Genomic DNA, 13899 nt, shown 5'->3' on the forward strand with positions numbered 1-13899 from the left:
TTTGTCTCAAATATGAGATACTAGATAGACTTTTGAGTGATAGATGATTTCAAATCTCAACAATATTTCGTCGAGGATGTATACTAGGAATAATGGCATGATAACCAGTTGTGTCTCGCAAAGACATGTTGGAATTGTGTTTGTTCTGGTTCACAAGTCTGTCGGGACGTCTTACGCTCTATAAAATCTACGTGACCAGCAGTATCTCTTCGAGGATGTGCACTAGGAATCACAACATCACGACCAACAATGTCTCGCGGGGACGTATACTAGAAAACATGGCTATGGGTTCTTTGAGGACCAAGGGCTAAGTTTCTACTGTGAGATTTGAGTTTTATCTTATAGGGCTTGAGATTATGTTTTTGCGATGGGGATCAAACTTGTCTTTACAGTTCCCTTTACGTCCAATCCTCTCTCATTTTAATCTTGATGAACTTTTGAAGACGACTTGTTAGCTCATAATGATGACTCGACCGCTAGTTATGGAAGTACCATTTTGCCTCTTGTCTTGAAATGACATTTTTGCCTCATATCCAAATTTCACCATCCATACTTACATATCACTTTTGGCTAAAAGATACCTGAGACTCATCAAGGAAACTACTGCAAAGTGGAGATAAATTATCTGCGAAAAAAACTAAAGCTAGTAGTTTGGTAGCTCTACATACCAAGGGTTCGATTGTCACTAGTATGTGGCTCGACATTACTAAGGATAATAAGGATTTTTATGATGATGTTGATTTGCAGGTAATGGATGAAAAAAATATAACGTTCCGGTTAGACTGGTGGGTTGAAAAAAACATTGATAGATAAACACTTAAGGTCTTTTAAGGTAAGCTCGCTGAAAAATGAACTGGTGGCTTAACTTTTCTAGAGAACTATATCTAGCGGAGAGGATCGATTTATTGGAGTTGAAGTATGACGTGAAAGAAGTGTTTTTGTTGTATTGGGAAAGTGACAAAACCGCTGGTGACTTCCCATAAAAAAAAAACTATATGAAAAGCTTATAGAGGCAGAAACATGCAATGATTTATACAAGTACCTTAACACATTTGTCCCCCCAAAGGTCATGTTTTTGGCATTTGTGTCTTTACATAATTTTGTTCCTCCAAAAATCATGTCGAGGTATAGAGGTATACTGATAAATCTGTGTTTGTTATGTAAAGATAAGGAAGAGACGCTGTATATCTTTTTATACACTGCACAAGCACTAGAGAAATTTGTTTCCACTTCTCTTCTTCCTTATCTGTTAAATAACTAATACAAACTTAAAAGATAAGCAAATGTTGGTTTGGTTTCTGATTTTTTATGCAAATGTATGAGAAGTCTGGAAAGATAGAAACGCAAGGGTCCATGGGGGAAAAATCAAATCAAAAAAATGATCTCTTGGCTGCAAGTCCGGCAGAATATTTGCTTACAAAGTTCTTCTATATATATTTTTAAAGGATATACCATCAATCAGGTGCTTTTCAAATGGGAGGATGTGGTTATTCAAAGTGTATTATAGCCATGACTGCTGCCTAATGGGTAAAATTATTAGTCAAGATACCAAACTTAGTTTTTGGAATTTCCAATACTGATTAGTCAAGATAAAATTATTTTCTCGTAACGTATTTCTTCTTGTAGGTTATCCTTTCTGATGCTAATGTTCCTTGTGAAGGGGAACACAAAATTATGTCTTATGTTCGTCTGCAAAGAAACCTTCCTGGTTTCAAACCAAATACTCGTCACCGCCTCTATGGTTTAGTAAGTATTTTTTCGTATGAGAAGTAAACACCAAATTTGGATATTTTTCAGTCATGTCAATTTATGTTTGTTGCAAATCGCATTACTTTAAAATTTAAACCACTCAAGGTATTAAATGGGAACATGGCGAAGTTATTGAACCTCAGCTCACTCCGAATGAGATATATGGAATCTGGAAGTTTAAAGTATATAAACATTTTTGATGTATTATCTTGAGGTGTATGTTTGTAATTGTCGTCCATATAAGTAACACTTGTTGTAGCTAATTCTACTTTAAATATGAAAATTTTTGTTAATGGAAGTTCAGATCTTTTGGTGAAATTATACGGGAGTAGACATCCACAAAGGGATGGAGTTTCTAGGCCACGACTGAGTGGATGATGTATTTTCATTTGCTTCTTGAGAGGTTAGGATACCAATATCAAACATGTGATATCCAACGCAATTTGTTCAACTGTTCCTTGTAAATCTGTTTGTTCTAATTAGTTGCAACAAACAACAAGGGACAGGATAAAAAAGAGGAAAATACTTTCTTATTTTCTAAATAATGTAGTCGACTTTCATCTGAATCCTTTTTTTTTGGAGTTATCTTTGCTTTATCGACAGACATGAATCTTTCGGTGATGATGTATTCATGTCTAATTTCCTACCTAGCCATCTTGTGTTAATTATTGCTCTGTCTCTGGTTACTACTGCATCTATGTTCGACCACATTATGGGGAATCCTTGCTGATTCTCTTATCATAAAACACAGACAGGTGTATTCCACGGAATCAAGAAAGATGGCGAGGGTTACACGGTTGATTGCAAGAGTAGGTTGGAACTTCTTATGGTGTCATCTCCTGATCGAGAAGAGTATGTACTTTCCCGTTTTCTCTATGTTATCTTCATTTTTTTTATTATTGAGACCGTGCCAAGGATAGCAGCACTGGCTGTATCTGGAGTGTTATTTGACCTTCTTTCATAATTTGGTCTCAGGCTGGATGGGAGGATGATGACACTATAGGCGAAGCCGCATGTCATGAAGACTTGGAGGAAGCTGGAGTTAAAGGAATACTAAATGTAAGCTCTTCTTCTTGATCATAATACTAGTAGCAATTCTACGCCCTGCCTATTTGGGAAAGATGGACAAAACGTTTTCATTGTAAAATATTATCAATTATGACTAAAGAAGGCGGAATGATTTGGGGAAATTCATTACTTTTCTTAGGTTTGACGATGGACGAGCTATTTTGTTCATACTCTCCCATAGTTACTATAATAAAGATATAAATCAATTATGAAAAGTGACTTATGTTCATTTTTCCCAATCACCAACTTAAAGCTCGATTTTTTTGTGTACAATGCATCGAAGATTATTTCTTCTAGATTATGTCCTCTCACTCTTGTTGTTTTGTTTTATTCTTCTGTACAGGAAAGTCCCTTGGGAATGTGGGAATTCAAAAGTAAAAGCAGATAGAACTGCTGCAGTACGGAAGGATCTTGCAGGCTTTATATGTTTGCATTGGAATTGACTGAAGAACTTGATACCTGGATAAAGGAGGATAACCATGGAAGAAAATGGGTAAGTCCGTCAATGCTTGAATTGTTATTGGTATTGAGTTACTAATGCTGATGTCGTTGAACTTATCAACATTCGTAAATTCCTCCTTGTTGTAGTAAAACTATAATTTCCAAGGTTATAACAAATGAGGTTGGAACAAATTTAGCACAATAAGGACCTCAGAATTGAAACTTGTTAGTAGCTTGTCTTCTTGAGATTACAAATTAACTATGATCACCAACTAGGGACCTGAACTTCTGAACAACGTGTTTTTGACTAATTTTTGAACTGGTTAATCAACTACCAGGTGTTGAAGCTGCTGATCTTGTACTTCCGATTTCTGTTGCAGTTTTGTTTATCCGGTTTTACAATATAGCACTTCAGCATGTGCGTGACCTTTACCTGGAGTTAAGGAAGAAATATAGGTAAAACTATTATGGCTATTCTCTCTTATACATGTATGCTCTCTGTAAATATGATTCTCATTCGTGGGTTTTACTATGTGCTGTAAAATAGGGACCATACATATGCGCTGCAAAGTTTGTAACTCAGTGGACCTGTTTTCAGAAGAATACATTTCGTGAGTTTCTATATGTACACTAGTTTGCCGTGATACTTGGCATACATTTGTATCAAAACTTTTTGTTCAACTTCAATTGAAGAATCCCTTTTTTATAATTAATACAGTTTTGTACGTCTATTGAATGAATGTTGAATGAATGAATGACATTGTAGTTTGTAAATCTGTGGAAATGATGAATATGGGGAGCTGGGTAACTGCATGGGGGAAATGATTTTGACCAGGTCAATGGAGACTTGACCTTTCTTTTAATGTTGCAAAATATTAGCAACGTCTATAATCTGTTGCTAAGTAAGAACCAGAACCAGTAAATTAGAACCAGAACCAATAACATTTTAGATCTGGGTAGGGGTATTCCTGTAATTAGAAACAGCTTAGCAACGACATACCTTGGTTGCGAATAAACAGGGTCGCAACGGCACAAAAAGTTGCAAATTTCCGTTGCTGACCAAGAATCGCAACGGAGTTTATGCCGTTGCGAAAAAAATGCAACATCGTGTTTTGAAACGTCATTCTGCCATTGCGACCCCAGTGAGTCCGTTGCTAATCCCTAAAAAATGGTGTAGTGATACCAAACTATGAAGCTGAACCAAAGATCTGTAATAATACCCAAATCTGTGAACCAAACCCATACGGTATTAACAGCCTGTCAACCCAAATATCATTGTTGATTTACGAATCTCATGATGATGAACTGAAACTCTATGACTGCACCTTCATTAGCTCATGACCTAAAATAAAGAGAAAGGAAGAACTAATTTAGAAGCAATCAAAAAGATTTGATAAGAGCTGAGGAAAACAACACAGAAGGTTAATTTAACTTATCAAGCATATTACAAATCAAAGATTTAACAGGAAAAATTGGGAAAGAGGAAACCCTAAATTAGAACATATAAGAGGATTATCAAAACTAAAAAAATTTTAACTAAGAAAAAATTAAAAGTAGGAAAACAGGAAAGAATCAAATCAAGAACATAAAATTTAATTGAAATCGAACAGGGAGTGCTAAATCAAAGGAAGAATCGAAGAAGAATTTCCGGTTTGACTAAGTCAGCATCGCCTGACTTATCGCATGACTTTCGCCTCGTCTGAACGACACTTTCCTGATGATTCAACTGTTAATAGAAAAATGGCAATGACAGCCATCACAGATTCACAGGGTAGAGAAGATAAAACGAAACATGGTATCACTGGAACTTAAATCACAATTAAAGAGAAATTTAAGTAATCATTCATTCGGCAACCGATTTCAGTTTTCTATGTAACCAAAAATCGACTATACCCCTGTTAACCTGTGGTATACAGGTTAACAGGACCCTTGGATTAATGATATAAATTTTTAACAAAAAAGTCAAAACATTTTTAAGTGTGTATTCAATTTACAGATAATTGAGAATCTATATTAATCCGTGGTATTCAAACTACTTATATAGTTTTATACAAATCTGAGGCATTCAAAACCATGGGTATTTAATTCCACAAAAATCCGAGGTATTCAAATTAGATATTTCAATGTTCCTAAAAAATCTTTAGTATTCAATTTATTATATGTCTTCATAATCTAAGACTTTTGTGAATATTTCTGATCAAATTATGGAGCAAAATATCTTATTTTCCCCCTCCAAATCTGTAGCTATGGGAAGAGAATTTTATGGATTCTTGAGAGAACATTTGTATCACAAACATAACATTCGAGATAACCTATCTATTGAGAATGATATCAGTTTCCCTTATCCAGTGAGACAACTGCAAATAAACTTTAGTCTTACCACTTCGTCAGTACCCCATAATTTTATACTATTATAGTATTTCAAGTCATATCAGTTATCCTTGGTAAATCATCAAAACAATTTTTTTTTTTTCAATTTTCCCGTTTTTATAATAAATGTCAAATCAAAAAAGTACCCACGTATTCATCTTAATCAAAACCCACTTTGATAGCAAACCCATGAACTTGGTAACTTGTATTTAGGGTCACCCCTATTTACCCATGTCTCTAAAACTGACTCTTTCCGGTGTCTCATCGATAGAGTGGATAACAAGATGAAAAGCTATAATAACACTCTATCGGCGTCCGAGAAGTCTGTCTTGGTGCAAACCTCGACCTCTACTGTTCCTATTTTTCAAATGAATAGCTTTAAAATTCCTATTGACACAATAAACAAAATCGATAGGTTACAAAGAGAGTTTTTTTGGGGGAAAGATAAAGAAGGAAGCAAAGGTGTCTACTTAAGAGCCTGGGTTTCAATGTGTATTCTTAAGAGCTTAGGAGGTATAGGATTTCTTAACCTCAGAGTCTTCAATGCTGCCATGATTGCAAGGTTTCGTGGAGACTAATGAATGAACCAACAACTTTGTGGGCACAAATTTATGAGCACAAGTACCTAAAGGAGAAGAACATTCTTCACCAAAACTATAAATGCCCTACTACAACTTCATGGGTTTGGAAGAATATCGTTAGAGAGGCGCACAATGTCAGAGAAAATTCGCTGTGGAAGGTGGGAAATGGAAACAACATCAAAATATGGGAGGACAAATGGTGCAAAGAGGGTATTACACAAGTCAAAAATTATAAGGATCTTTCTCCAGTGACATGGTTAAGTAAACTGATGGACTGCAATGATCAGGACAGGATTTGGGATATGCAAAAACTAGAGACATACTTTGAGGATCACTGCATACCTAATATCATAACTATTGAGATAAAAAGTGGACAAGAGGATCAACTTACCTGGACTTTGGACCGGAAAGGTTGCTTCACTACTAAGTCGCTTTACAATAAGCTGATAAGAGTTCGAAGAACGGAAGATGCTCAAGCTCAGAGAATGTGGAAAGAAATATGGAGCATGAATGTGATGCCAAGAATCAAAACCTTCATCTGGAAATGTGTGCTCTCGATATTACCTCTCAATGAAAGGATTGGTCAGATTATTCACTCAATTAACAAATTATGCCCCAACTGTGGGAAGCAGGAAGAAACCCTAACCCACTTATTTATGTATTGTGATTTTACTCTTGCTGTGTATGATAGGCTAGGTCTTCATATGTTATATTTAGAGAATACTGATTTGGACTTTCACAGGTGGTTTCTAAATTGCTTATATAGCCCTAGCCATGATATTAGCTATGAAGGAAATAATGCAGAAGTAATACCATGTGGGGAATTTGGAAAGCTAGGTGTGATTGGGTTTTCGATAAGAAAACTCTAAACATAATCAGAACAACTGATTTGATCGTCACAACAATAAACATCAATAGAAATACCAAACTCAACCTAGATAATACCCAGGAAATAGAAGTTAAGAGGTCTAGAGTTTCAGTTAAACCTGACAGTTTTACCATTAAGGTTAATATTGCGTGTGCTACCGGAAGGAACTCTAATTCTGCTGCAATTGCTCTAATTACTTCTGATAATACAGGGGTTTCCTTGGAGGAAGGACTCTCCCAGCAGTAGCAGACAATGGACCGGATTTGGAGGCGCAAGCAGCTTCTACGACAATCCAATGGTTACGTCAATTGAATCACCCAAATGTGCAAATTGACAGTGACAACGAGAAAGTCTTGGAAGCAATCTCTCTTCAAGTTTTAGATCTCTGTAACGATCGAATCAAGCTTCATGGAGACAACACTAAAAACTTTATATTATGCATCAATAGTATTTGTAGTATTAACCTAATCCCAGTAGTTGAGAACCATATAGATTATAAGCTAGCAACTAAGTGTCTTAACTTGTCTGTTTTTTGTAACTGGTATCCTCAAACTCTCAAGAACTTTCTGCGACTCTGGTGAGACAGGAAGGAAACAATATTATTGTCATGTAACTTGCAGGGTTTCCCCTGTTTCTTTTATTAAAAAAAAAGAACTTGGTAACTTGTTTTACCTCTTTCAACTATGTGCAAGTTAGAAACACAATTGATTAGAAGACCATGACAATAACTTTCAGTTAGAAATTTTATTAAACCTAACCGCGTTTCATATAAACAACCTGATTTTGAACTTTATTATTCCATACAAATCTCTAAAAGATTCCTCTTTAATCCATGATAGTTTAACATAAGTTCATGGATATATAATGAAATCTTATAAATCCATATATTTCATATAAAACAAGAATCCACACTTATCCTTAAACTCTTGATCGAATACACCTCTGTTAAATAGTTTGTTGGTATTCCTGGCAATATTGAACTATTGAAAGGGGTAGCAAAAAAATTTGTTTTATAAACTCTACCTAGATAAAGAAATCCTATTTACTCTTAGCAACCAATGCGTTATTTATTTTTATTTTTTTACTTTTTCTCTTCTTTTTTTCTTTCAGATCGGAAAATAAAAAGGGAGAGAAAAAGAATTAGGGAGTTAATATTCCTTTAAAACAATACAAGGTAACTAGGTAGGAGTCATGAGAGAGAGGGAGCAGATTTTTCGGAGAGAAACATGAGAGGAAAAATTGCTGCAATTGGAAAGAAAAGCTTTGAGATCTCGATGGAAACTTTGTGGAATAAGGAGTTGATCAAGATCTTAGAAAGAGGATGGGTGGAAACATAGCTTGGATTGCTTTTCCAGAGAAGGTTATATGGTGGCTGATTGAAACCTTGAAAACTATTTTTAAAGGTAAAAACAAAGAAAAAAAGAATCGAGGAAAGGGAAGGAGATTCTATATTTGTGGTAAAGGTACAGGAGAATGATGGAGGTGAATACATCAGAGTTTCCAGATGTACGAGAGGTGAAGAAGATAAATCATTTAGTATATGTATTCCTAGTGGGGATTTTTGGTGCAAAAATTGATCACCCCAACAATCTTCGAGATGCGTGAAAGTTGATCCAATCACTACCGTTGATGAAGAATCTCCAAAGAATTGATGAAAAGAGGTGGGGGTACCTGCAAAAACACTCTGATGCTAAAGTCAGCGGATGTTCTATGCAAGTGTATTGTGGTGAAAGGAATAGAATTCTGTACCTTTTGATTTGAGATTTTGCCTTTATATATAGGCAGAAAATAGATGTAGCTTTAGGGTTTTGATAATTATCCAAATAACCTCCCTCATCCGTATAAATCCCAAATAACAACCAGATTCATGATAAACTCTAATAGTTATCATAATCTTCACTTATCCCAAATAATTATTATCTTGAATTATAACTACTTCAAATAAGTATCCTCTTTTATCAGGATTTATCTTAAATAATATTTAATAATAACTATTCCATGAAAATCTTAACCTCTTTTATTAAGATCTTTTAACCCATGGACTTTTGGGCTTCAATAACAAGCCAAGTGGGTTTCTACAATAAACCGAATTGGGATTCCATATTAAGCCAAGTAGGTTTCCATAATAAACCCACCTGTTTCCATAATAAACCAAATCCAGGCTTCCATAATAAGCCTTGTGGGTTTCCATAACAAACCCACCGGTTTCCATAATGAACCAAATCCAGGCTTCCATAATAAGCCGTGTGGGTTTCCATAACAAACCCACCAATTTCCATAATAAACCAAATCCAGGCTTCCATAATAAGCCTTGTGGTTTTCCATAACAAACCGACCGGTTTCCATAATAAACCAAATCCAGGCTTCCATAATAAGCCTTGTTGGTTTCCATAACAAACCGACCGGTTTCCATAATAAACCGGATTTAGGCTTCCATTATAAGCCTCATGTGATACGCACGTACGCTATTTTAATAGGGTACAAACATCTCCCCCTCTTAATTCTCAACTTGTTGATGGATTAAGAAAATCAAAAGAAAAACTAACCTTCGCGGCTCGTTCAAATTCACCATATGATGTTTGCTCGATAACCTTTCGTGGCCTTGGCCAGCTTGTTGTGTGGATTTTCCCCAAAGTTGGCTTAATAATTCGAAGTACCAAAAATGTACTAAATCATCTCATAAGCCATTGTTCTTTAATCACCAAACACGTTCAAAGTACCAACAACGTACTTAAACTCCATATAGTATTACCCAATCGCCAAACAGATCAGCATGTTATGTTCTCTTGCTCTTCCATTAGATAACATATGACCTAAGTGTTGGTCTTGTAAATCTTCTCTAATCTCATCTCCCACCCTTATGGTGAATGAAGCATTTCCTTGGTTTTCTCTTTGATAGAAAAACGCTCCAATTTATCCCTTTAATAGAAAATTATCAGGATCAAATTAATAATTCAACTTCGACTTTGAGAACATACCTCACTTGAATGAAAGTTGCTCCAGTAATTTGCTAGGAACATTGGTCGCCCACTTTTTCCCGTACTTGCCTAGAACTTGCCGACTCAATGCTCCTGTGTCCGTGAATAATAAATATAAGACAATCTCTGGTGTACGGGTTGACTGTCTCTAGCTTTTCGTCGTACATTTCCTTTCTTTCGCTCCACCTCCTTTACTAAACGCTTTTCGTTTTCTTTTTCTCTTTATTAGAAAGACATTGCAGCTATTTCCTTGATAAGCAAAACACTTTGTTTTTCTCTTTATTAGAAAAACATTGCAAGCATTTCCTTGATAAGCAAAACACTTTGTTTTTCTCTTTATTAGAAAAACATTGCAAGCATTTCCTCCGCATGTGTTCTTCAACATTTTTCCTTTGCTCCTTTCGCTCCATTATAGCTTCAGCTTAATTATATTGTAATACTTTGTTTTCACCTTTCTCTTTACTAGAAAGACATCGCAACAATTTCCTTCATAACCAAAATACTTCGCCTTTGTCTTTCTCTTTTATAGAAAGACATTGCAAGTATTCCCTTCATAATTAAAATACTTCGCCTTTGATAACTAAAATATCTCGCCCTTGTCTTCCTCTTTATTAGAAAAACATCGCACGTATTTTTTTAATAAATACATGCAAAAAGTTCTCATTTGTGATTATAAATTCGTTTTTATAATGTAACAACTAGTGAGGACTTACCTCCTCGGGCATTCGTTCCTTCCATCTTAGTCGCCCCCAGTACTTGCCACGATATTGAAAAAGATGTCTTATATTATTCGACTTCTTTAAACAAGTTGGTTTTGATTGCATGCTAGGCGTCACATTAGCCGCCCCCGGTATCTATAGAGATATTCCCTAATAGAAAAGACGCCCTCATGTGAAGCAACGACTAGATCTACTATATCTAGATCCTCACTTGCTAGAACGATCTGAGCTGGTGATATCTTTTCCGTTGCCATCTTATTTATAGGTTCATGGCGCCGTGCTTAATAAAGTGGTATTATGTTGACATTACACAATAATCTCCAACACGTGAGGCTTGACAAGTGTCACAAGTCTATGTGCTTTATTATTAGACCCATAGCCAACGTGTTAATCCTATCTTTATAACACTTCCATCAGATCCTTGGTGGATCTTATTAACTCCACCACTTGAGTCATAAGCCCACGTGTTAATATTTCTCTATATATCGCAGAAAATACACGTCCCCTCATGATTCCATAAGTGACAAGCTTGGTCTAATGTCAGCGTTTTGCACTCTCTGCGTACTCCAGCGACAACCTCTAGGGCCAGTAAGAATCCGGTTCCTTGTAAAATTAAGAACTTGGCTTCCTTTGAGACTTCGTTCTTATCAAACTCTGAGCCTTTATTGCTTGTATACCATTGTTATTTTCATCATATAGATATGGAAGAACAATGGTCGTAATATCACACCTGAAGCTGTCATCTTCTTGCTAACTTCCCTGGATCTAGTATGCATATATACCCCTTTACTAGATATATCTATGAATTTTTTACTACATCCATTATAAAAGAATTTATCCTTCACTTGTGAGAAACACTTCTAATATTGCAATTCTGTCCTGATTACGGCTTTCGCGGACGATATCTCTAAATGGCACTCCGACAAATGTCGGTCCTTCGAGGCGTACTGCTAGGATGCGCGTGGGTGGTCGTAGGTATTATATTGCCAGACGCCCTGCATCCATAAGTGATTTTCCCTCTTCTCTCTTGAGTTGAACCACATTGCACAATGTCGAGCCTTCCATTTGTAATGCAACCACTGAGACAGAGACTCCACTTCCCATAATTATAAGTGACGATGAATCCTATAGTGGACACACTCCTGCTGACAGTACTTTTTTATCATTGGAGTACACTTCAGCCACTCCGGCTCGCAGGCCAACACCTCCACCTCGCCTGCTAGTACGTTACGATCATTTCTTACCTATTTTGTATGAACCAAATGGAGCATGTATCGCTTTTGGGGACTCTGTTGTGACTTGTGAGAGATCCCGATGTCGCTCGTGGCCTGCACACACGCTATATTAATCATGAAAAATATAACGTCATTGTGGATCCTCTCTTCACGTACCAAGCATGTCTAGCTTGATAAGTTCATGCACTCCCGTTCAGGCTAAATGGCCCATGTATGGCTTGATAAGTTCACGCACTCCTTGTCTATCCCTCCCAACCGTATAGTAATGATAATCATTATTAGTAATATAACGATCATAATAGCCATCATCATGGTGATCATGGCTCCGATTATCGTCCATGGCATTCATATCTCTTCCTTCGTTACTTTGGCTACGCCGACGACGATCGTCAAGAGTTTCGTTCCATCTGCGTGGGTTGTCTTGCTCTCGGTGATGGTGTGATCTCTCACTCCCGGAACGAGGGATAGCTGTTTCTTCGATCTCCTTTCTTTTCTCTAACGCAATCTTAAGCCGTTTATTCTCTCTTTCAAACTCTTGCAAACGCTCCCTTACTGTCAGGTCGATAGGCGTTACCTGTGGTCTGTTAACCTGTGCAACCCGTGGGTTACTAACTCGAGCAGCTGGTGGGATATTATCTTGCACGGCTGGTGAGACATTGACTTGAGAAGTGATTAATTATTTTTCGTGGGTTTGTAGTAATGAGGTTCAAACTCTCGGACTTGTGAAGATTAAATTTAAAGGTTTAATAAAATTATATACAAAATTATTAACAATGGGTGCGAGAGGTAACCAAGACACTAGATTCCACTATTATGCAAAATTGAATGATAAATATTTCAAAACTCTATTCAATTCTTAAGTCCTCTTTTATCTTTAATTCACTATCAATCATACAGATTCTCAAACATTATTTGTAAACCTTAAGCATAGATTATCAAGAGATTAAACCAAGCATAACCTATCAAACTGAATAACAAATAATTAAGACAATCATTCAAACAATTTAAAACTCTGCAAAAGCAGCGATTAGGTGAATTATATAATTAAATGAAATAGTTACCCATTTATGTTGCGTGAATAGCTTCCTCCATTGCCTTGGTTACGAGGGAGTTAGCTCATCATAGTATAAATGCTCTCAAAATAATTTATTATGGCTCAAAAATGGTTTACAAATAATGAGAAGAAGAGAAAATGGTGTAAACAACTAATGTGCGACCCACAGGAAGCGTCACACAAGAACGATACATATGAAATGCTGTAGTCTTTGGGAAACTACGACCCACACTCCACTGTCGCTGTCACTGTTGAAGAACGACAGTCTCTTACAGTCTATTGTTCTTCGTGTTCATCTTCATGCAGCAGCAGAAACAGAGTTTTGTTAAACTCTGATTTCGTCTTCTCTAACTCTCCCTAGCTCCCAAAACTCTCGACACCCTTTTCCAAACTGTTTTTCCTTGTATTTATAGTGAATTGGAGCCAAAAATCCGACCATTGATTGCATATATTCTCCATTTAATCCAAATATTCTCGGTTGCCAATAATAACGAAAATTTCCATTTTTAATCCCATGCACGCGTTAACTTTGATCCTGCACGCTCCCAAATGTCTTCTCCACGCCTCAACACTCTTCCAACGCTAGAAGGACTCTTCCATGCACACAAGAACTCCATTTTTGCTCGTGTTACAGTGCACGTGCTCTGTTTTGGGCTCAAGGATCATCACGCGTTTTCCATCCACTTCTGATCGAACCCACTGCCCATAATGTGTTCCTCATGCCATATCACATCTTCCTACCAAGTTTGAGCGATTGAATCTCCCTAAAACACCTTCATTTTGCTGATTGAAAATCTGTTAGGAGTGAAAATGGTTTTCCCGCCAAAACACGAATT

The 13899-nt window shown here is 36.5% G+C and overlaps 1 protein-coding gene and 1 long non-coding RNA gene across 2 annotated transcripts; both read left to right on the forward strand.

The window, feature by feature from the left end:
• The first annotated feature begins 1284 nt into the window (after positions 1-1284).
• Positions 1285-3952, forward strand: LOC113308305. The gene is made up of 7 exons (XR_003339652.1): positions 1285-1527; positions 1627-1746; positions 2501-2601; positions 2725-2808; positions 3161-3310; positions 3597-3714; positions 3806-3952. It is a non-coding gene; the product is annotated as an uncharacterized LOC113308305 (long non-coding RNA).
• Positions 3953-6205: 2253 nt separating this feature from the next.
• On the forward strand, positions 6206-7078 carry LOC113312928. Its single transcript, XM_026561661.1, has one exon. It carries the CDS (start codon positions 6206-6208, stop codon positions 7076-7078), a length of 873 nt encoding a protein of 290 aa, XP_026417446.1.
• The last annotated feature ends 6821 nt before the right edge of the window (positions 7079-13899 follow it).

The sequence above is a fragment of the Papaver somniferum genome, chromosome 9, assembly GCF_003573695.1.
Source record: "Papaver somniferum cultivar HN1 chromosome 9, ASM357369v1, whole genome shotgun sequence".
Taxonomy (NCBI): Eukaryota; Viridiplantae; Streptophyta; class Magnoliopsida; order Ranunculales; family Papaveraceae; genus Papaver; species Papaver somniferum.

Coding starts and splice junctions, on each gene's coding strand:
- LOC113312928 (XM_026561661.1), top strand. CDS start 6,206: ATGAATGAACCAACAACTTTGTGGGCACAAATTTATGAGCACAAGTAC.